Below are 24,212 nucleotides of genomic sequence, written 5' to 3'. Positions count from 1 at the left end.
AAATTCAGTAGTTAGTTAGTTGGGGGAATTTTGCTTCTAGTTGTGGCAGAGTAGCTTTTTGGATAAGCAGATCATCTCCCACAGATACCAATTATAAATTCTGGCCAAAATACTGAAAACAATGATGAAGGAACTGATTAGTGACACAAACCAGACACATACTGGAATAGAGTCAACATATGGAAGAAAGTATTCTTTGCTCAATTCCCAATTGTTGAGCCTTTTTCTTTAGGACAGGTGCCAGTTAGCTCCAGCAGTGGAATTTCAGATTTGGATAGCCCTCTTCTGGATATGCTGTGTGAGCTTGCAGCCCTATTAATTTTGATAGCCTCCTTGTTACTAAGGTTTAACCAGCATAAAACTTAGCATTTGGTCCAAGGTGGCAGTATAGGAATACCATGATCTCACCTTCACCCACTGCTGCTGCTGCTAAGTTGCTCCAGTCATGTCTGACTCTGTGCTATCCCATCGATGGCAGCCCACCAGGCTCCCCCACAGACATGCTGAATTTACAGCTATGTAAAGAGCAGTTCCTTCTATAGAAGAACTAAGGTGTGATTAAACAGCTTCTGCACAACAAACAGTACAAGTACCACATAGAAATTGGTAGAGAGAGACACAGTACTGATGAGAACCCCACTTCAATGTGGTATACAGCAGTGGAGAGGGATCACTAAGGGGCCTGTGTGCACACTTGCGTGCTCTGGGGCACAGAGATAAAAACAGTGGTTTAAAAGGGACCTAGACTATGCATGAAGGAAATCCTCTTACTATCCCTACCTAGAGTGTCTGCTAAATGGGCAGAGAACTGCTGGAAGTCTCTTCAGTGTTGAAGGTGCTAGAGAGCACCATTTTTTGTGTTCTCACGTCACCTTGATGAGGTCTTCCCCTCATAGCTCAATTGGTAAAGAATATGCCTGTAATGCAGGAGACCTGGGTTCAATTCCTGGGTCAGGAAGATCTTCTGGAGAAGGAAGATCTTCTGGAGAAGAAAGATCTTCTGGAGAAGGAAGATCTTCTGGCTACCTACTTCAGTATTCTTCCCTGGAGAATCCATAGACAGAGGCTGGCAGGCTACAATCCATGATATCGTAAGAGTCGGACATGACTTAGTGACTAAACCACCACCATCACCTTGATGAGATGAGTGGAATGTAGTCCAGGTTCTCTAGTTGGCCTGCCAAGGCACTTCAGCATGCTCCTGGCCCACACAAGGTATAGCCATAGTGCCAGGGCAGCGCAAGTGTGCAGTGCCCTAGGATCCCCCTGGCTGATGATATATTAGGCTTCAGCTGACCTGCCAAAACTGCCTGACACATTCAGACTACACAGGAGATGCTCTTAGCAGAGATTATGCCTTCAAGACCAAGAGAGGTACCTGTTTTGCCAGATGTATAGCATGAAATACAAAGTCAAACAGAATGGGGACAGAAGAGTATATTCCAAATGAAAGAGCAAGATAATACTTTAGAAAAAATCTTAACAAAATGGAGATAAGTAATTTATCTGATAAATAATTGAAAGAAATTGTCATAAAGGCTTTCTATACTAGGGGGAAGAATGGAGGAATATAGTGAGAACTTCAACAAAGAGTTCGAAAATATAAGAAAGAACCAATTAGTACTGAAGAATAACTGAAATGACAAATAGAGACAATTGATAGCAAATTAGATGGTATAGTAGGACACATCAGCCATCTGGAACACAGAATAGTGGAAATCACCCAATCAGAATAGAAAAAAAGAATTTTTAAAAATGAGAGTTTAAGGGAACTCTATGACATCAGGAGTACTAACATTCTCATAGTAGGGGTAGGGGGATTGCAGATGGAGAAAAGAGGAAGAGAAGGGGACAGAGACTTACTTAAAGAAATGTTTGAAAACTTCTCTAATCTGGAAAATGAAACAGACATCTAGGTACAGGAAGCACAGAGTCCCCCCCAAAATGAACCCACAGAGATCTACACCAAGACATGTATATAAAATGGCAAAAGATGAAGACAATTTTATAGACAGCAGGAGAAAAACAACCAATCATATACAAGGAAAACCACATAAGATTACTTACTAATTTTTCAACAGAAGCTCTGCAAGCTAGAATGGAGTGGCATTATACATTTAAAGTACTGAATGTAAAAAACTTCCAACCAAGGATACTCTACCTGGTGAGTTTATCATTGAGAATTGAAGGAAAGATAGAGTTTCCCAGACAAGCACAAAACTAAAGGAGTTTAACACCATTAAAATGGCCTACAAGAAATGTTCAAGGGTCTTCTCAAGGTAGAAAAGCAAAAGCAATAGCTTGTTGTTGTTCAGTCTGTGTCAATAAGTAGTGTCCGACTATTTGTGATCCATGGACTGCAGCATGCCAGGCTTCCCTGTCTTCCACTATCTCCCAGAGTTTGTGCAAACTCATGTCCATTGATGTCTAAACATCTCACTCTTTGCCACCTCTTTCTCCTTTTGCCTTCAGTCTTTCCCAGCATCAGGGTCTTTTCCAGTGAGTCAAGTCTTCTCATCTGGTGGCCAAAGTATTGGAGCTTCAGCTTCAGCATCAGTCCTTCCAATGAATATTCAGGGTTGATTTCCTTTAGGATTGACTGGTTTGATCTCCTTGCAGTCTAAGGGACTCTAAAAGTCTTCTACGACATCACAGTTCCAAAGCATCAATTCTTTGGTGCTCAGCCTTCTTTATGGTCCAACTCTCACATCCGTACATGACTACTGGAAAACCATAGCTTTGGCTGGACGGACCTTTCTCAGCAAGGTAATGTCTCAGCTTTTTAATATGCGGTCTAAATTTGTCATAACTTTCCTTCCAAGGAGCAAGGAACTTTTAATTTTGTGGCTGCAGTTACTGTCAGCAGTGATTTTGGAGCCCAAGAAAATAAAATCTGTCACTGTTTCCATTACCCCTTCAAATTGCCATGAAGTGATAGGAGAGATGCCATGATCTTAGTTTTTTGAATGTTGAGTTTCAAGCCAGCTTTTTCACTCTTCTCTCTCACTTCCATCAAGAGGCTCTTTAATTCCTCTTCATTTTCTGCCATTAGTGTGGTATTATCTGCATATCTCAGGATGTTGATATTTCTCCTGGCAGTCTTGATTCCAGCTTGTGATTTATCCAGCGTGGTATTTCTCACGATGTACTCTGCATAGAAGTTAAATAAGTGGAGTGACAATATACAGCTTTGTCACACTCCTTTCCCAGTTTTGAACCAGTTCATTGTTCTATGTCCAGTTCTTACTGCCACTTCTTGACGTACATGTAGGTTTCTCAGGAGATAGGTAAGGTGGTCTTGATATTCCCATCTCTTTAAGAATTTTCCAGAGTTTGTTGTGATCGATGCAGTCAAAGGCTTTAGCATAGTCAATGAAGCAGAAGTAGATGTTTTTCTGGAATTCTCTTCCTTTTTCTATGATCCAACAAATGTTGGCAATTTGCTCTCTGTTTCCTCTGCCTTTTCTAAACCCAGCTTCTCAGTTCACATACAGCTGAAGCCTAACTTGAAGAATTTTGAGCATAACCTTACTAGCATGTGAAATGAGCACAATTGTATGGTAGTTGGAATATTCTTTGGCCTTGGAACTGACCTTGGAATTCCATCACCTATGCTAACTTTGTTCGTAGTAATTCTTCCTAAGGCCCATTTGACTTCACACTCCAGGATATCTGGCACTAGGTGAGTGACCACCCCTTTGTGGTTATCCAGATCATTAAGACCTTTTTTGTATAGTTCTTCTGTATATTCTTTGCCACCTCTTAGCTAGAAATAAGAAAATATATGAAAAAAAATCTCAGTGGTAAAGGTAAATATATAGTAATGACAGTGTATCAGCAACATATAAAGCTAGTAGGAAGGTTAAAAGACAAAAAATCAACTATAAGTAAAGTAAGTAGTTAAGAAATGCATAAAGTTGTAAAATAATGTCAGAAAAAAATTTGGGTGGGGTAGTAAAAATGTACTTTAGAATATATATGAACTTTACTAACCTGGTAGCTCAGATGGTAAAGTGTCTGCCTACAATGCAGAAGACCTGGGTTCAGTCCCTGGGTCGGGGAGATCCTCTGGAGAAGGAAATGGCAACCCACTCCAGTATTCTTGCCTGGAAAATCCCATGGATGGAGGAGCCTGGTAGGCTATAGTCCATGGGGTCGCAAACAGTCAGACACGACTGAGTGACGTCACTCACTCACTCCTCAAGCAGCTATCAGCCTATATTAAACCATTGTTTGTGGGTTTCAACCTGATAGTAACTGCAAACCCAAAACCTGCTATAGATAAACAAAAAATAAAGAGAGAAAGGAGCCCAAACATAAAGAAAGCCATCAGACTGCAAGAGAAGAAAGGAACAGAGAAGAACTATAAAAACAAGTAGAAAATAATTAACAATATTGCAATAGGTACATAGTTAGCAATAACCACTTTAAATGAAAATTTACTAAATGCTTTAATCAAAATAGAGATGACTGAATGAATAGAAAAACAAGACCCATTTATATGCTGCCTACAAGAGACTCACTTCCAATCTAAAGACAGATTGATATTAAAGGGATGGAAAAATATATTCCGTGCAAAAAGAAACAAAAAAAGAAAGCTGAAGTAGTAAATAAAATGCTACAAAACCAGTGCATCAGGGAAGAAATCAAAGACGAAAGTCAAAAATACCTTGAGACACATGAAAATGGTAACACAACTTCCCAATATCTATGACTGACTCTTTATAACCCCATGGACTAGTCTGCTAGGCTCCTCTGTCCCTGGGATTCTCCAGGCAAGGATACTGGAGTGGGTTGCCGTGCCCTTCTCCAAGGGGTCTTCTCCACTCAGGGATCGAACCCACATCTCTTACATTTCCTGCATTGGCAGGTGGGTTCTTTACCACTAGTGCCACCTGGAAAGCCCTCTAATATCTATGAGATGCAGCAAAAGCAGTTCTCAGAGGGACGATCATAGTGAAACAGGCCTACCTCACAAAACAAGAAAATTCTCAAATTGAAAAACAAAACAAAACTTTATACTTAAAGGAGCTATAAAAAGAGGAACAAAACAAGCGCAAACTTAGTAAAAGGAAGTTAATAATAAAGGTCAGACTGGAAACAATGAAACTGCTAGCTTGTCTTCTTCCTCTTGTCAGGGTCTTTCGCAGAGTAAAAGCTTCAAATTTTGAGCAAGTCCAATTTACAGATTTCCTTTGGAGGACATGCTTTTCTCCTTTATAAAGGAACCAGAAGAAGAACAAACCAAACTCTAGGTTACTAGAAAGACATAAACCATAAAGATCAGGGCAGAAATAAATGAAATAGAGAGTGAAAAAAAAATACTAGAAAAGATCAGTGAAACTTATGAATGAATTAAAAAAAAAATGAACAAAATTGAAAAACTTTTAGTGAGATCCATCTTGATAAAAAGAGAGAGGGCCCAAGTAAATAAAATGAGAAATGAAAGAGGAGATTTATCAACTTGTCTTATACCAGTGCAAGGAATCATAACAGACTGCTGTGCCAACAATGGGGGCTTCCCTGGTGGCTCAGTGGTAAAGAATCCACCTGCCAATGTAGGAGACGTGGGTTCAATCCCTGGGTTGGGAAGATCCCCTAGAAAAGGAAATGGCAACCCACTCCAGTATTCTTGCCTGGAAAATTCCATGGGCAGAGGAGCCTGGAGGGGTATTGTCCATGGGATCACAGTCAGACATGACTTAGCGACTGAGCACCCACCATGCTAACAGTGGAGAACATCAAAGAAATGGATAAATTCCTAGAAACATACAATCTTTAAGAATGAATCATGGAGAAATGCAAAATCTGACTGATTACTAATAAAATTCAATTGGTAGTGAAAAAGCTTCCAACACACAAAAATCAAAGACCAGATTGCTTCATAGGTGAATTCTTTCAAACATTAAAGAAGAATTATACCCAACAATATTACAATAATTTTATATGGTGACAGATGCAACTAGCCTTGTAGTCGTGAACATTTTGCAACATATAAAATATTGAATCACTATGTTGTTCACCTAAAAAGAATACATTGTCAATTTTATGTCAAAATGAAAGATTTGGATAGAAATCTGCATTCTTGATGAGGCATAACGGAATTTAAGAGATCCCAGTAGGTTTTGTAAAATGGATAAGGACATCCCACTTAGAAGAGAGCTACAGCTTGGGAGCTCCAGGACCTGCAAAAATTCTTACCATATCTGGTTGTATTACAAGTGCAGGCCAGTTAGGGCTAAAAGAACAGAATAAAGTTTTCAGCTGCCTACACCAGAGGGTATATATTAATATTTTGGGGTTTGATTTCAGCTGAATTAACTATCTGCTATTAACAGAATCATCAACTAGAACGGCATGCAGTGTTTTCACTATATTTTAAAATATGTTCCGTATCCAATGTGAAATACTGGATTAGATATAAAGAGGAAACTGTGACCCATGCTGAAAAGGAAAGGCAATTAATAGAGACAATCCAAATGTCTTAAATTTTGAAATTAGCAAACAAGAATATTAAAGCAGCTATTGCAACCTTATTAACAAAGGCACTAATTTGCTTTAGTATAATAAAGCAAATAGGCCTCACATGCTGCAATTCATGGGGTCGCAAAGAGTTGGACACGACTGAGCGACTGAACTGAACTGAATAAAGCAAATACATTTGTGAAGAGTGGACAGATAGAAAATCTCAGTACAAACATAGAAAATGAGAAAAAGGACCAACTTGAAATTCTAGAATTGAAAAATGTAATTTCTGAATAACAAATGATTGTACTTAACAGGAGAATAGAGATAGCTGTAGTAGTGTCAGTGAAGTTGATGATATTCTAACAGAAATCATCCAATCGGAGAATAGAAAAAATTGAAAAATAAAAAGCGAATAGAACACAAGCTCTTCAGATCCTTTCCACAATTAATTTGTATAGTTATCAATCAAATACATGTGAAGGATAGGAATGCTTCAGTTCAGTCGCTTAGTCGTGTCCGACTCTTTGCTACCCCATGAATTGCAGCACGCCAGGCCTCCCTGTCCATCACCAATCCTCTGAGTTCACTCAAACTCACGTCCATTGAGTTGATGATGCTATCCAACCATCTTATCCTCTGTCGTCCCCTTCTCCTCCTGCTGCCAATCTCTCCCAGCATCAGAGTTTTTTCCAATGAGTCAACTCTTCACATGAGGTGGCCAAAGTACTGGAGTTTCAGCTTTAGCATCATTCCTTCCAGAGAACACCCAGGACTGATCTCTTTTAGAATGGACTGATTGGATCTCCTTGCAGTCCAAGGGACTCTGAAGAGTCTTCTCCAACACCACAGTTCAAAAGCATCAATTCTTTGGTGCTCAGCTTTCTTCACAGTCCATACATGACTCTGGAAAAACCATGGCTTTGACTAGATGGACCTTTGTTGGCAAAGTAATGTCTCTGCTTTTGAGTATGCTATCTAGGTTGGTCATAACCTTTCTTCCAAGGAGTAAGTGTCTTTAATTTCATGGCTGCAGTCACCATCTCCAGTGATTTTGGAGCCCCCCCAAAATAAAGTCTGACAGTGTTTCCACTGTTTCCCCATCTATTTCCCATGGAGTGATGGGACCGGATGCCATGATCTTCGTTTTCTGAATGTTGAGCTTTAAGTCAACTTTTCGCTCTCCTCTTTCACTTTCATCAAGAGGCTCTTTAGTTCCTCTTCACTTTCTGCCATAAGGGTGGTGTCATCTGCATATCTGAGGTTACTGATATTTCTCCTGGCAATCTTGATTCCAGCTTGTGTTTCTTCCAGTCCAGCGTTTCTCATGATGTACTCTGCATATAAATTAAATAAGCAGGGTGACAATATACAGCCTTGATGTACTCCTTTTCCTATTTGGAACCAGTGTGTTGTTCTATGTCCAGTTCTACCTGTTGCTTCCTGACCTGCATATAGGTTTCTCAAGAGGGAAGTCAGGTGGTCTGGTATTCCCATCTCCTTCAGAATTTTCCACAGTTTATTGTGATCCACACAGTCAAAGGCTTTGGCATAGTCAGTAAAGCAGAAATAGATGTTTTTCTGGAACTCTCTTGCTTTTTCCATGATCCAGCGGATGTTGGCAATTTGATCTCTGGTTCCTCTACCTTTTTTAAACTGGCTTAAACATCAGGAAGTTCACGGTTCACGTATTGCTGAAGCCTGGCTTGGAGAATTTTGAACATTACTTTACTAGCGTGTGAGATGAGTGCAAATGTGCAGTAGTTTGAGCATTCTTTGGCATTGCCTTTCTTAGGGATTGAATTGAAAACTGAACTTTTCCATTCCTGTGGCCACTGCTGAGTTTTCCAAATTTGTTGACATATTGAGTGCAGCATTTTCATATCATCATCTTTCAGGATTTGAAGTAGCTTAACTGGAATTCTATCACCCTCCACTAGCTTTGTTCATAGTGATGCTTTCTAAGGCCCACTTAACTTCACATTCCAGGATGTCTGGCTCTCAGTGAGTGATCACACCATCGTGATTATCTTGGTCGTGAAGATCCTTTTTGTACAGTTCTTCCGTGTATTCTTGCCATCTCTTCTTAATATCTTCTGCTTCTGTTAGGTCCATACCATTTCTGTCCTTTATTGAGCCCATCTTTGCATGAAATATTCCCTTGGTATCTCTCATTTTCTTGAAGAGATCTCTAGTCTTTCCCATTGTATTGTTTTCCTCTATTTCTTTGCATTGATTGCTGAGGAAGGCTTTCTTATCTCTCCTTGCTATTCTTTGGAACTCTGCATTCAGATGCTTATATCTTTCCTTTTTTCCTTTGCTTTTTGCTTCTCTTCTTTTCACAGCTATTTGTAAGGCTTCCCCAGACAGCCATTTTGCTTTTTTGCATTTATTTTTCATGAGGATGGTCTCAATCCCTGTCTCCTATACAGTGTCATGAACCTCTGTCCATAGTTCATCAGGCACTCTGTCTATCAGATCTATTCCCTTAAATTTATTCCTCACTTCCACTGTATAATCATACAGTGTGGACCTTAGGAATGCTTAACAGTAGAGAAAAAAGTGCTGATAGAAACTCTCAGTTGGCCTAGTGTTTTATAGTTTTTCTTGTAGTGACTTTTGTTGTTAGCCATATACAAATTTGTTACATTTTTACCAAATTACTTCATTTTGGGGGTGCTATTTTAAATTCCCTGGGTTTTAAATCTCAAGTTCTAATTGTTCATTGCAATAACTCAGTTACGTTTTTTATGTTGACCTTTTATTTTGTGAACGTGCTCTAGGTAGCTTCTTTTTCATCTTTCAGATTTATTGAAATTTTCTACCTAATCCAGTTGTCTGCAAATAGGGTCATGTTTATTTCTTACTTTCCATCGTATGGCTTTTAATTCCTATTCTTGTCTCATTATCCTGGGTAGGACTTTCTATATTTTCTGTTATTATGTTGAAGAATGATAATAGACATCCTCTTGGTATTTCTGATATCAGTGGGAAAGCATTGAACTACTTCACCATTAAGTATGATGGTTCCTGTATAAGATTTTTGTAAATATTCTATCAAGTTGAGAAAGTACCCCCCACCTTACTTTCTAACTTTTCTTTCCTAAGGTGATATTTTTACTGAGATAGATGTAGATTCACATGCAGTTCTAATATATGCACAGCTCTTTTGTACTTTGCCCAGTTTCTCACAATATCAGTGTTTTACAGAAGTATATTATCAATTAGCCATGTTATTGATATCTACCAATATGACTCAGTTTTCCTCAGTTTTATTGTACTTTGTATTTGTGTTAACTTCTACACAGTTTATTATAAACATGAGTTGGTTCATGTTTGCATCACCACAGTCAGCATGCAGATTTCTCATCTTGCCCTTTTGTTATCATGTTCAGCTCTCTACCTGTATTCCTACCTGTGCCTAATACCTGGAAATCACTAATTTATCCTCCATTTCTAAAATTTTTTTCATTTTTAACATGTTCTATAAATGGAATCCGGAGAAGGCGATGGCACCCCACTCTAGTACTCTTGCCTGGAAAATCCCATGGACAGAGGAGCCTGGTAGGCTGCATTCCTTGGGGTGGCTAGGAATCGAACACGACTGAGCGACTTCACTTTAACTTTTCACTTTCTTGCATTAGAGAAGGAAATGGCAACCCACTCCAGTGTTCTTGCCTGGAGAAAACCAGGGACGGGGGAGTCTGGTAGGCTGCTGTCTATGGGGTCACATACTGTCGTATGCAACTGAAGCGACTTAGCAGTGCCAGCATAAATGGAATCGTATAGTTTGGGATTAGACATTTTGGGATTGTGTTTTTTCACTTAGCATGATTTCCCTGGGATTCACCCAGGTCACTGCATGTGTCAATAGTTCTCTCCTTTTTATTGCAAGGCAGTGTTCTATGGTATGGATATACTACAGTTGGTTTAACCGTTTACTTGTTAAAGGACATCTTGGATAATCCCAGATTTGGGCTATTACAAATGAGGGTGCCAATAAACATTTGTGTACAGGTTTTTGTGTCAGTGAAAATTTCATTCCTCTGGGATTAATGCTCAGGAGTATTTGGTGGGTCATTATGATGGTTGTATTTTTTTTAAAAACACTCCTAAACGGTTTTCCAAACGGTTTTCCAGTCTCACAGCAATTTAAGAATGATCCATTTTTTTTGTATTCTCTCCAGCATTTGATTTTACCATTGTTTAAAAATTAAAAAACAAATTAGACTTTCTGATACAGACCTAGTTATAACTCAGTGTGGTTCTAATTTTCATTTCCCCAGTGACTAATAAAAATTTTAACACCATTATTGAGATAAAAATCATGAGTTTCCAGTGTACAGTTCAGTAGTTTCTAATATGTTCACAGATACATGCAGCCATCATGACAGAAAATTTTATAATATTATTACCTGAAAAAGAAACCCCGTATTCTTTAGTTATCACCCTCTATGAGCAGCCTTAAGCAACCAGTAATCTACTTTCTTATGGTTTTCCCTGTTTTAGGCTTTCTTGTAAATGTCATTCTATTACATGTGGTACTTTGTGACTGGCTTCTTTCATTTAGTATAAAGTGTTCAAGGTATATTTATGTTGTAGTGTATATTAGTATTTCATTTCTTTTTATGACCAAATAACATTGTTTTATATAGATATATCACATTGGTTGTTTTGTTGATGGACAATCTTGTTTCTGCCTTTGGCTATTATGAATAATGCTAATATGAACATTTGTGAACAAGTTTGTGTGTGGCCATATGTTTTCATTTCTCTTGGTTATATATATAGGGGTAGAATTGCTGAGTTATATAGTAACTCTGTTAAATCCTTTGAGGAAATATCAAACTGTTTCCCAAAGTGGCTACACCTTTGCATGTTCTACCCAACAGTGTATGAGGATTCTGATTTCTCTGCATCCATGCCAACAGTGGTTGTTATCTGATTTTTGATTTTAATTTTAGTCAACCTAGTACATGTGAGGTTGAGTCTTATTATGATTTATTTTTCATTTTGCTTGATGGCTAAGGACGTTAGTATCTCTTCATATACTTATTGGTAGTTTGTATATATTCCTTGGAGAATTATCTACTTAGATCCTTTGCTCAGTTTTAATTGGGTATTTTGTCTTTTTTATCATTGACTTATAAGGATTCTTTATATCTTCTAGACTTCTATTAAGATAAAATAAAAATATATATAATGTAAAGGTTACTCTTTCAACTAATTTTTAATATACAATTCTTTGGCATTAAGTATATTCACATTGCTGTGTGTGTGTGAATCACTACCATCCATCTCCAGAACTTTTTCATCTTCTCCAACTGAAACTCTGTACCCTTTAAAGTCACTAACTTCCAAATCCCCTTTACCCCTAGTGCCTGTTGGCCACTATTGTACATTCTGTCTTTATGAATATGACTACTTTAGGAACCTCACATATGTGGAATCTACAGTATTTGTCCTTTTATGTCTGTCTTATTTTACTTGGCATATTGCCTTCAAAGTTATAGTCAGTGTTATAGCATAGATCAAAATTGTCTTCCCTTTTAAGACTGGATAGCATTCAGTTGTGTAGATGTATGTGTTTCTTTAATTTTCTCGATGATTTCCTTTGAAGCACAAATGCTTTTAGTTTTTAAATGTCCACTGAATCTATTTTTGTTTTTGTTGCTTATACTTATGGTGTCATGTATAAGAATCTACTTCTAAATCTGGGGTCAGAAAGATTTACCTCAATGTTGTTTTCTAAGAGTTTTTTTAGTTTTAGCTCTTATGTTTAGCTCTTTGATAACTTTAGAGTTAATTTTTGTATGTGGTGTAAGACAGGTCTCTAACTTAAGCTTTTGAATGTGAATACATAATTGTTCCAGTGCCATTTGTTGAAAAGACTATTTTCTCCCTATTAAATGGTTGTAGCATCCTGTTGAAAATCATTTGACCATAGATATAGGGGTTTATTTCTGAACTTCCAGATCTTTTCAGCTGATTCTTATGTCTGTCCTTTTGCCAGTACCACACTATACTGACTATAGTTGTTTTACACTAAGTTTTAAAATCTCTAAGTGTGAGTCTTCCTATTTTGTTTTGACTATCCTGGGTTCATTTTAATTGTACATGAATTTTAGAATTAGCTTATCAGTTTCTGCAAAAAATCCAGTGGGATTCTGACATGGATTGCCTTTTTTAAAATTGTAGATTCATTTGGGGAGTATTGCTATCTCAATGTTGCTTTCTATTTAATGAGCATGCATTGTTTTTGCCATTGATTTAAATCTTTAATTTATTTCAATGATGTTTTGTAGTTTTCAGAGTATAAGTTTTAAACTTCTTTAAGTTTTTTTCTAAGCATTTTATTCTTTTTGATGCCATTATATAAATGGATTGTTTTCTTAATTTTATTTTCAGATCATTCTTCGCAATGTATAGAAATGTAATTGACTTTTATTTTTCTGATATCCTTCAACCTTTCTGAACTCTTTTATTAGTTCTACTATTTTTTAGTGGATTCCTTAGGACTTCTATATGCAAGATATATTGTCTCCAAAGACAAGTAGTTCTACCTCTTCCTTTTCAGTCTTCTTGCCTTTTATTTCTTTAACTCATGATTACTTGTTCTGGCTGGAATCTCCATTACAGTGTTGAATGGAAGTGTCAAGAGAGGATTTCCTTCTCTCATTCTGCCCTTAGATGGAATGCATTCAGTCTTTTACCATTGAGTATGATATTGTTACTGCTGCTGCTGCTAAGTCACTTCAGTCCGACTCTGTGCGACCCCATTGACGGCAGCCCACCAGGCTCCCCTGTCCCTGGGATTCTCCAGACAAGAACGCTGGAGTGGGTTGCCGTTTCCTTCTCCAATGCATGAAAGTGAAAAGTGAAAGGGAAGTCACTCAGTCGTGTTCGACTCCTAGCCACCCCATGGACTGCAGCCCACCAGGCTCCTCCATCCATGGGACTTTTTGTAGGTAGTTGAGGAAGTTCTGTTTATTAAGTTTTTAAAAATAAATTTTATTTTTTAAAGCGGTTTTAGGTGCACAGAAAAATTGAGTAGAAATGTACAGAAATTTCCTATTATGCATCCCCACACATGCACAGCCTCCCCCAGTGTGAACTTCCTGTACCACAGATATACATTTGTTACAGTTGATGAATCTACAGTGACAGTCATTATCATCCAAACCCATAGTTTGCATTAGATTTTACTTTTGGTGTTGTAGGGATTTTGACAGATGTATGATGATATCTATCTATCATTATAGTATCATACAGGTTAGTTTAGCTGTGAAACTGTATACCCCAGATTGGGACTTGAAACCATTCCCACCTCAGATGGAACTCAAACCCAGTGATGCCTGTAGGTCCAGTTGGAACTTGGACCTACAATCTCTGACTTAGGAGAGAACTTGGACCTCCCAACCTGAAACCACACACCTGGTGTCAGAACTCAGTGAAACTCAATTTTTTTATGTCTCAGCACAGATGGAATTCAGCAAGAGGCAAAGTGATAGACAAGAACTGGATTTGTTAATATAGGATGTTTGTAAAGGGTACAAGCAGGCAGGCAAGAGGGCTTTGCCCCAGATCTTAGTGTATGACGTTTTTAAAAATCAAAGGAAAAGTGAGGAGAGAGAGAAGACCACCTTCTTCTGCTACTTTGTAAAGATGTTGCAGGAAAATGGGATACGAGAGGATGGTCACATCCCAGGTCTTAGGTAAGTTGCCAAGTGAGCTGGGATGAGCTGCTAAGTGAGGGTCCTTGGCTTTGCGCAGGAAAGAATTCAAGAGTGAACTGTAGTTAAGTGAAAGCAGGTTTATTGAGAGAGATACACATTCCATAGGCAGAATGCTGTCTATCTCAGAAGGTGAGAGCGGCCCTGGGAGATAACACACTCCATTAGAGTGTGGTCCATCACAGAAGCTGAAAGGCTCTGGGGTGTGAGGGTGGTTTGTTTTTATGGGCTTGGTAATTTCATAGACTAACAATATTATTCCAACTATTTTGGTGCAGGGTGGGGATTTCTAGGAATTGAGCCATCATCACTTTTTGGCCTTTTATGGTTAGCCTAAGAACTCTTATGATGCCTGTAGGTGTGTCATGTAGCATGCTAATATATTACAATGAGTGTATAATGAGACTCAAGGTCTACTGGAAGTCAAGTTTTCCACCATCTTGGGCCTGGATGGTTCTTACCAGTTTTTGTTGTATCCTCAATGGCAGTGTCATTCTTTTAAATGGTTGTTCCTTGCCACCTTCCCTCCTATCTCAACTTCATCGACACTAAAAATCCTCTGTTCCATTTTTCCATTCTTCCCATCCCCCAAATCCTTGGCAACCATTGATCTTATTACTCTCTCCATAGTTTTGTCTTTTCCCGAAAACTTCTTGAGATTGGCTTTTTTCACATCAGTCAGTTCAGCTCAGTCACTCAGTCGTGTCCAACTCTTTGTGAACCCATGAACCGCAGCACGCCAGGCCTCCCTGTCCATCACCAACTCCCGGAGTCCACCCAAACTCATGTCCATCGAGTCGGTGATACCATCCAGCCATCTCATCCTCTGTCGTCCCCTTCTCCTCCTGCCCTCAATCTTTCCCAGCATCAGGGTCTTTTCAAATGAGTCAGCTCTTCGCATCAGGTGGCCAAAGTATTGGAGTTTCAGCTTCAACATCAGTCCTTCCAAAGAACACCCAGGACTGATGTCCTTTAGAATGGACTGGTTGGCTCTCCTTGCAGTCCAAGGGACTTTCAAGAGTCTTCTCCAACACCACAGTTATAAAGCATCAATTCTTTGGCACTCAGCTTTCTTTACAGTCCAACTCTCACATCCACACATGACCACTGGAAAAACCATAATCTTGACTAGACGGACCTTTGTTGGCAAAGTAATGTCTCTGCTTTTGAATATGCTGTCTAGGTTGGTCATAACTTTCCTTCCAAGGAGTAAGCGTCTTTTAATTTCATGGCTACAGTCACCATCTGCAGTGATTTTGGAGCCCAGAAAAATAAAGTCAGCCACTGTTTCCACTGTTTGCCCATTTATTTTCCATGAAGTGGTGGGACTGGATGCCATGATCTTAGTTTTTCACATAGTAATATAAATTTAAAGTTCCTCCATGTCTTTTCATGGCTTGCTAGCTCATTCCTTGTTAAAGCTGAATATTCCATTGTCTGGATGTACCACAGGTAGTTTATCCAATTCACCTTTTGAAGAATATCTTAGTGTTTTCACATTTTGGCAATTATGGAAAAAGCTACTTATGAAGGTGTTGATATGAATAAAAAATACTTATAAACATCATCAGTGTGCAGTTTTTTGAATGGACTTTGTTTTCAGCTTATTATGTTAAATGTCAAGGAATGTGATTGTTGGATCAGGTGGTAAGAGTTTGGTTAATTTCGTAAGATATTGCCAAAAGTGGGTGGATCATTTCCCATTCCTACCAAATGTGAATAGTTCCTGTTATTCCACATCTGTACCAGCATTTAGTATAGTCAGTGTTCTGTATTTCGTCCATTTTAATAGGTGTAGAGTGTTATTTTCCTGTTTTAATTTCTGATCCCCTAATGAGATATGATGATGTGGAGCATCTTTTCATATGCTCATTTGCCATTTATATATGTTCTTTGGTAAAATGTCTTCACATCTTTTGCCTGTTTTTAATCATGTTATTTATTTTATTATTGTTGAGTTTTCAGTTTTTAAAATTTATTTTAGATAATAATACTTCATTAGATATATCTTTTGCCAGTATTTTTTTCTCAGTTTGTAGCAGAAAGACATGTCTTATTCTTTTGAAGTTTGCTAGTATTTTATTAAGGACTTTCACATTTGTATTCATAAGTGGTATTGGTCTGTAGATGTCTCTTTTTATGGTATCTTTTCTGATTTGATATGATACTGGTCTCATTGAATGAGTTGAAATGTAGTTCCTCCATTTTTATTAGAAGACTTTATGAAAAAAATGGAGTTAATTCTTTTTTTCTTTTTTGAATGTTTGGTGTAATTTTGTGGTTAAACCATCTGGACCTTTGCTTTTCTTTGTGGGTAGATTTTTGATTACTAATTCAGTCTTTTCAGTTACAGATCTGTTCATGTTGTTTATTGATTCTTGTGTCAACTTCAGTAATTTATGTGTGTTTAAAAATTTTTCCATTTCATTTAGGTTATCTAAGTTTTTGGCATACAATTGTTCATGATACTGCTTTATAATCTTTTAATTTCTTTAAGGTAAATAGCAACATCTCCTTTTAACTTCTCATCTGTGTCCTTTTTTCTTGGTCCATGTAGCCTAAGTTTTTTTTTTTTTTCCAATTTTTCTCATCTTTTTAAAGAACTTATTTTGATTTCATTGATTTTCCTCTATTGTTTTTCTGTTCCCTGGTTCACTAATTTCTGTTCTAATCTTTATTATTTCCTTTCCTCTGCTTTCTTTAGGCTTAATCTACTAAAGTCTTTACTGATAAAGGGAAATATATTGGGTTTGCCAAAAAGTTTTTGGGTTTTTCTGGAAGATGTTATGGGGAAACCTGAATGAACTTTTTGGCCAACTCAGTGCAATTAGTTAATAGTATGTTTTTGTTTTTAGTAGAAGATGGAACTTAAATTTTCTTTTAAGAGAAAATCTTTAAAAGGTTACAATAGGAAATGTTTTGATTACATACTGCTTCTTTCAGAAATGCCTTTTAAAAAGGGATTGGTGTGTCAAAAGGGTGATTATAGGCAGAAAACATTTTTTAACCAAAGCAATATATTAAAAATATTTTTACTGGAGTATAGTTGATAGAAAACTCTTATATTTTAATGTGAGTAAAGTGTTACCAATACTGCCATACAGCATAGATTGAAAAATGGGTTCACAGAATTGTAGGTATTGGTGTTCTGTTTGATAATGCACCAAAGAGATAAATAATGTTTTCATTTCTTGTCTTTTAAGATAAAGTCAGTGGGTCTGGCAATAACTCTGATATGATGGAAAACAGCAGGGAAGAGGTAAGAATAACTTGGAGCATTTAAAAGATATTTATTGCATACTACTAACCAACTAGAGTAGGTGTCATCAGTTTGCTTTTATTTAATATATGCATGTGTTTGAGTTTACCGTTATAACCAAGTATTATTATGATAACTTTATTTTCAGTAATTGTTCACTTTTTGATGGTGTTTACTGTTTTTGTTAGTGCTGTGGTTTGCTTCACCTAAAGTCAGACTACTGAACCTAGCTAACAGGTATTTGAATGTTATTATATTGTAACAGTGGTGCTCAAGGTGGTTGTTATGGGCATAACCTTATGGTTCTGAGATGGATATTCAGAATCTCTTCAGCATTATTATCAGAACCCATCCTGAGGTCCTTCACCTGATAATGCCAGCCTACACTGTGTTTTAGGATTCTTTCTATCCAGTGTGAAAAATTAAATCCAATAAAATATACTGATTATATTGGCAAAATGGAGGTAAATTTAGTATCTCTGAGAAAATTGTAGAAGGTACTCTGTGCCATATATTAGGATAGAGAAAATGACACATTTTTAGATTCTTAAAACTGTCTATTGAGATCTGGTTACCTGTACATCTTCGTTTTGTGTTTGTCAGCATAGGCCAAGATCGTGGTATACAGCAGTGTATCATTTTCTATTCCTCAAAATTCAACAGTAATAATTTAACAAAAAGAGATAGTCTTAAATCAAGGAAACCTTGAGAGTAAATGAGAATTAGTTATTGATGTTTCTTTTAGAAAAATGTTTTAAGCATATAAATTATGTCTCATTCTACTATTATATTATAGATGTTGGTATAGGAAAATAATTGTAGGGAAGTTTCTCAGAGTTTTACTCACTTTTGTACTTATTTCTTGCATTTAGGGAGCTAGCTCTGCAGAAAAGTCCAAATCGTCAGGATCCTCACGATCAAAGAGGTTGGTTGATACTGGAGGGAAAAAAGTTACTTTCTTTTTCAGGTTGTTTTATTTCCTTTTTATTAGAATAATCTGTTTTTTTCCTAAACTTCAAGCACTCTTGTTCTAAGTAAACTAATTTATGCAAGCACATATATTTTAAAAAAGGCTGTGTAATATAATGAATCCTCTTGTATCTATCACTTGACTTTTAATTTTAACTAAAATTTTCCCAGGAGAGGATTTATTATGTACTAGTGGCCCTGGCAGTATATAGGTAATTCCTTTCAGATAATATATGTGCTTTAAAAAAAAAGAGAAAAGGAAAAATGAAATATTAAACATCTCATGAGGCAATATGAGTTTTTTAGGGTTATACGAAATTGTCTAGGATGGGAAATGGTAGCCTTAATAGTTATAAGGAAGTTATAAGAAGATCAAAGAGTGGTTAAAATACTTATCTGTGTTAAATTGTCAAAGTGAATTGTACATAAAGACTGAAATTACTTCTAAGCATAATGTAATATGTAATATACTATGAAATATAGTTTTTATTAGAAGTTTGCTGTTTATTCTATTGGACTTTTTTTAAAAACTAGTGGAAATAAATGTCTTTTAATAATCACAGTTTGTTTGTTATTTACTTATTCCCTAAAGTAGTGGTTCTTAAATAGGAGTTCCCCTCTAAATAGTCTACTTTTTTTAGAATGCGCATGCCCTGGTCCTGCTGAAGACCTTCTAAATTGTAATGTGGTATAGAGATGTATGCTTCCCTAGGTGATTCTGATATGTATCCCTGGTTAAGAGCCACTGCTTAATCTAAACATGTTATTTATGTTATTTGGGTGTTTTTCAATTGTCAGAAATGTCTGTAATTCTATGGACTTAATTTTTTCATAGGAAACCTTCAATTGTAACAAAGTATGTAGAATCTGATGATGAAAAACCTTTGGATGAAACTGTAAATGAAGATGCTTCTAATGAAAATTCAGAAAATGATATTACTATGCAAAGCTTGCCAAAAGGTAAAGTGTATTAATTTTTTATATGAAGTTAAAGTTGAAAAATATCTTTAAATGTCATTACTATAAAATTAGAAATTGATTATTGTAAGCTGTGTGTCAAGGACCAAACCTGACATTTTAGTAGCAGTGGTTTGGAAATGTATTAGTATGGTAACGATAATGTGTGTTCCTGAGGTTAAATATTTAGAATATATAGTCGGGTTTGAAAAGAAAACTTATTGTCTCTTTCCATTGGCTTCTAGTTTCCAAATTATACTTGAATGTGGAAGTTGGTTTAAATGTTTAGTACGTTAAGTTTTGGTTCAGTGAATTTTAATATGCTTGCTTTACGAAAAACATAATGAATACTCTGAAAACGTCTTAAAAACATTTAAAGTTTAATTTATTCTTACTGCATTCTTAAATTCCCTAAGATTCAAAGTGAAGTTATGTGTTAAATTTGATTTGGATATATTTCTTGTAATTATCCTTTTTTAAAATGCCTTGTCACATTTCCTCTCAACTGTTATGTTTCTAATCTTAAAAGTTTCATTGATTAGATTGGGGCCAGGGCAGGGTTGATGGGGAGAAGCCAAATGAAAATCTTGGACTTTTCATAGCTCAAGTCTAAGAGCAGTGTGATTACATGATGAGAGAATGACATGGATCTTGGTAATTTCATGGTGTTTCAGAATCAAAAGTTTTGATTTGTTTCTTTATTGAATAATATGTTCAAGGCTCTTAGATTTTTCAGATTTGTTATCACTGATCATTTGCAGCAATGTTTACTACTTTATTCTCTGTCTCTACTTATGTTTACGTGACACATATTTTGATTATGGAAGTTTAAAAAATGATGAGTAGGAGGATAATACATTTCATGACTAGGAAAAATTAGGAGTTACAATAGATAAGAAATGAATGAGAGGAGGAAGAAAGAAGAAAAATTAATGGGCCTACCATTTACTTGGCTTTGAAAATCATTTTGTGTAATGGTTTTGGTGGCCTAAGGCAGAAACAGCTAACATGGCAGTCTGAGTTTCATAGGTAGTGATTCACTTTGGATTATTATATTCTCAGTGGTTGTTACTTGAAGTGCTTATGATGGCCACTGGGTGAGCTAAGAACTAGGAGTTCCAATCTTTCTTTTAGTGACATTATGGAAGAAAGTTAGTATGGGATGTTACTAACCTGAACTAAGGGTAATTCTCTTCCACCAAACCAAAATAGACCTGTTTCATAAGGTCAAAGTTGGTTGATTATCACTATTTTTATAATACTGAATATGTATAAGTACTGGACTCTTTAAAAATTAACTCATTTAATTCTCAAAGCAATGCTGTAAGGTATGAAGGAACAAATGCAGAGCTCAAGGAACTTTTTCAGCTTTAAATTGAAAAGCTAAGATTTGAACCCAGGTCTGCCTGAATCCAAAGCTAGTGAGTGCTCTTTCCACTCTGCTGCTTTGCTTTAATTTATAGAAGAATCTTCATAAAGAAATATTTTTTTCCCCTGTGTGTGTGTGTGTGTGTGTGTGTGTGTGTGTTGGGGGGGGGAGGATTATCTCTAAATCTTTAGCTTTTTTCAAATGCCAGGGCTTCTCTGAGGGTATATATGTGAAATGGTTGTTGTGAATAAAGGTTTTTTTGTGTGTGTGTGGTATTACTTATATTTACCAGCTTGTAAAAATACTCAATCCTTTGTGCCCTATTTCCCCGTGTTTTTTCAGAGACTCAGAAATTCATTTAACCTCGGTTAAACCTTACTGCTGACTAACATAGACCTATGTTTCAGGGAAGCAGCCCCTGACAACTACCAGGTTTTACAGTTCACCCTCCATATCCGTGGGTTCTGCCTCTGCAGATTCAACCAACCTCAGATCAGAAATATCTGGGGAAAAAATTGTGGAGAGTTCCAAAAAGCAAAACTTGAGATTGTCATTTGGCAGCCGTTTATATAGGGTTTACATTGTGTTGGGTATTGTAAGTAATCTAGAGATGATTTAAAGTATACAGAAAAATGTGCATAGGTTATAGGCTATTTTATATAAAGGACTTGAGCATCCATGGATTTTGGTATCCAAGGGGTCCTGGAACAAATCCCCCATGGATACTGAGGGACAGTTATACTTTATTAATTTTTGTCAGTAATGCCCAGTTGGGCTTTTCTGGTGGCTCAGTGATAAAGGATCTGCCTGCCAACGCAGGAGAAGTAGGTTCAATCCCTGGATCGGGAAGATGACCTGGAAAAGAAGATGGCAACTCACTCCAGTATTCTTGCCTGGGAAATCCCATGGACAGAGGGGCCTGGTGGGCTACAGTCCTTGGGTTCGCAAGAGTCAGACACGAGTTAGTGACTAAACAACAACAATGCCTAATTACTAAGCCCAGCAATATAGGTAAAGTGAGACCTAGACCCTTTTTACCATGCCTCTACTTTATTTGCTCTTGAGAGATTAAAATGAAAAATTAGCAACCTCTCTCCTCAGTTCACATGTTTTATGGCTAAGAGAGTACATTCTTCCTAAAAGATTTTATAGGGACCAACAATTGATTTCATTCTGCAATTTATTGTTATAGCACTTGAGCTTAAGTACCTAAGGCAATATTTGTTTAAAACTCTGTAAGGACTTTCAGGGTACTGAATCTTTGACTTAACTATTTAGGAAATGGTACAGAATAGTACAGCAGTAATAGCAGAATATAAAACAACATTTAAGAATATTTTGCTGCCTTTATGGTTTAGCTTATGAGAAGAATAAGATGTCTTTAAAGCTTTCTTTTCTGATCCTTTTATTTTTTAAACTGTGGAACTTAGCGTAGATGTTCATAGTCAGAAAAGCTTTTGTGATAGGCAGTATAAAAATTGAGAACTGGGCTAAAGATTTTTAACTTTATTCACACATTTCTGTTACAAATCAGTTCATAATACTTCCCCCCTCACCACCATTTTTTATGAACTATGTTCCAACAAGTAATTTGATTGTTGACACCTGGCCCTTTTACTATTTCCCTGTTTTATTTATTCTTGAGAGGTCCTTATATAAATATTGAAAGCTTGAAAGAAACAAAACTATGTTCCAGCAATGTTGGCTTTATCTGGAGTCTTGTACTTCACTTGCACATTTAATATGTGTAATGGTTTTTTAAATGAAATCATTCTAGGTACAGTGATTGTACAACCAGAGCCAGTGCTGAATGAAGACAAAGATGATTTTAAAGGGCCTGAATTTAGAAGCAGAAGTAAAATGAAAACTGAAAATCTCAAAAAACGCGGAGGTAAATACAAGTGAAAATGAAAACATGAGTTTAAATTGCTGTTTATGACCATATTGGAAAATCTGATGTGCTTACTAAAAATACCTCCACTTTTCTGCCCATTGTTTTTTAAAAGCACTACTTAAAAATAACTTCTGTTTCTTTCTGAGCTCTGAAGCAGAAAAGGTTAAACACCATTGATTAAAATACCTTTGCCTTCAGTGGCTATTAAGTTATCTCAAGAAGCTTAGTATTTCCTTCTTACACATGTTAGTTCTGTAATGCTTATATGCCAGAATACCATGTGTTCCCTCTCACATGAAAGAATTTTAGATTTGGACAAAGTCTTCCACGTGGCCTTCAGATAACTTTAGACATATCTAAAACATTGTTTCATAGAGTGATGGACATCTGCTTTAGTGTCACCTTGAATGCTTATATTAAAAATGCAATTCCCTTGACTCCACTCATGACAATTTAGAATTTCTGGGGATGATGTCAAGACCCTGGTCCAGTTTGTTGTTATGTGCATTAAAGTCAGACATCTGTTGGTTTAAGGATATCAGTGTAGATATGCATAGAAAGAAGAAGGGAACTAGAGCTAGGGACCTTCCCTTCATCTGTCTCAGTCACCTCTTCCTTTGTCTGTCCACCCTCACTTATACACACAACCATTGGCTAGTCATCTGTAGAAAGTGAGCATGAGGAAGATTCATTTAAAAATTCACTGCAGTGAAGTTTGTGTCCTACTTGTTTGTGTGTGAGTTTAAAGTAGTGCCTGTATGTATTTTTGGGGCATATTAACAGAGCTAGAATCCGTTATGATAGAAAGAATGAGTCTCTAAAAGATAGAAATGACACAAAATTTCTAAATAGGAGTGTAACGGAAGCCTGTCAGTTTAATATTTATCATTTTAATTGTGAAATTATAGAGTAGTTCTTATTTTGCTGAAATTTTGTGTAGATTTTATTCCAGTGCTATATGATATCTTGGTGGTACCAGTAAAATATATCTGTACAGTAGTATATCGTATTAGATCTGTGTGTATATATATATATATGTAAATTTTCAGATTGAATTCATTATGTTTAGAGATCAAGAAAATGTAGTTTAGTCTTTTGTCCACCAGGGGGTGTTCTACCTCTTTCAAGCATAAGGAAGATTTTTTGAGACTAATTCATAGCTGGGAAACTGCCATAGCAGCAACAGAGCTCACCAAAGCTAAGTAGTAGTCTTTAAAATAAGAGAATCATCAAGTAGAAGATGATGATAAGGACCAGCAGTAAGAGTTTTCTTTCTTCTTATTTCTGATTATGGATCCTCTAGGAAGACAGATAACTAAGTATACTGTGTTGTGTCAAAATTAATATCTAGTGGTGTCTTTTGGGGAGGGACTCTGGAGTAGTCAGTGCCTCAGATATGGATAATGGCTAAAAGGAGAATAAAAAAGAGCTACAATTATCGGGGAGGGTGATTTTAGTGCTAATTTACTATGCTGCTGGTATTTGGTCTGAGCTGATACGTCTGTGGAACATTTTATTGAGTGTTCTGTGTAAGGATGTTTATATTGTGCTTAAGGGAATATGTGT

The 24,212-nt window shown here is 36.6% G+C and overlaps 1 protein-coding gene across 1 annotated transcript in view; it reads left to right on the top strand.

Moving 5' to 3' along the window:
• ATRX (ATRX, chromatin remodeler) overlaps positions 1 to 24,212 on the top strand; it is a 235,207-nt gene that overhangs the window by 80,208 nt on the left and 130,787 nt on the right. Inside the window, exons 4-7 of the mRNA XM_018043618.1 lie at positions 17,402 to 17,457; positions 18,330 to 18,382; positions 19,262 to 19,386; positions 22,530 to 22,643. Coding sequence (XP_017899107.1) covers positions 17,402 to 17,457; positions 18,330 to 18,382; positions 19,262 to 19,386; positions 22,530 to 22,643 — 348 coding nt within the window. The remainder of the gene's footprint in view (positions 1 to 17,401; positions 17,458 to 18,329; positions 18,383 to 19,261; positions 19,387 to 22,529; positions 22,644 to 24,212) is intronic.

This window comes from Capra hircus (genome assembly GCF_001704415.2).
Source record: "Capra hircus breed San Clemente chromosome X unlocalized genomic scaffold, ASM170441v1, whole genome shotgun sequence".
NCBI classification, from domain to species: domain Eukaryota; kingdom Metazoa; phylum Chordata; class Mammalia; order Artiodactyla; family Bovidae; genus Capra; species Capra hircus.
Note: the sequence above shows the minus strand (reverse complement) of the source record. Positions and strands in the feature narration are given on the sequence as shown.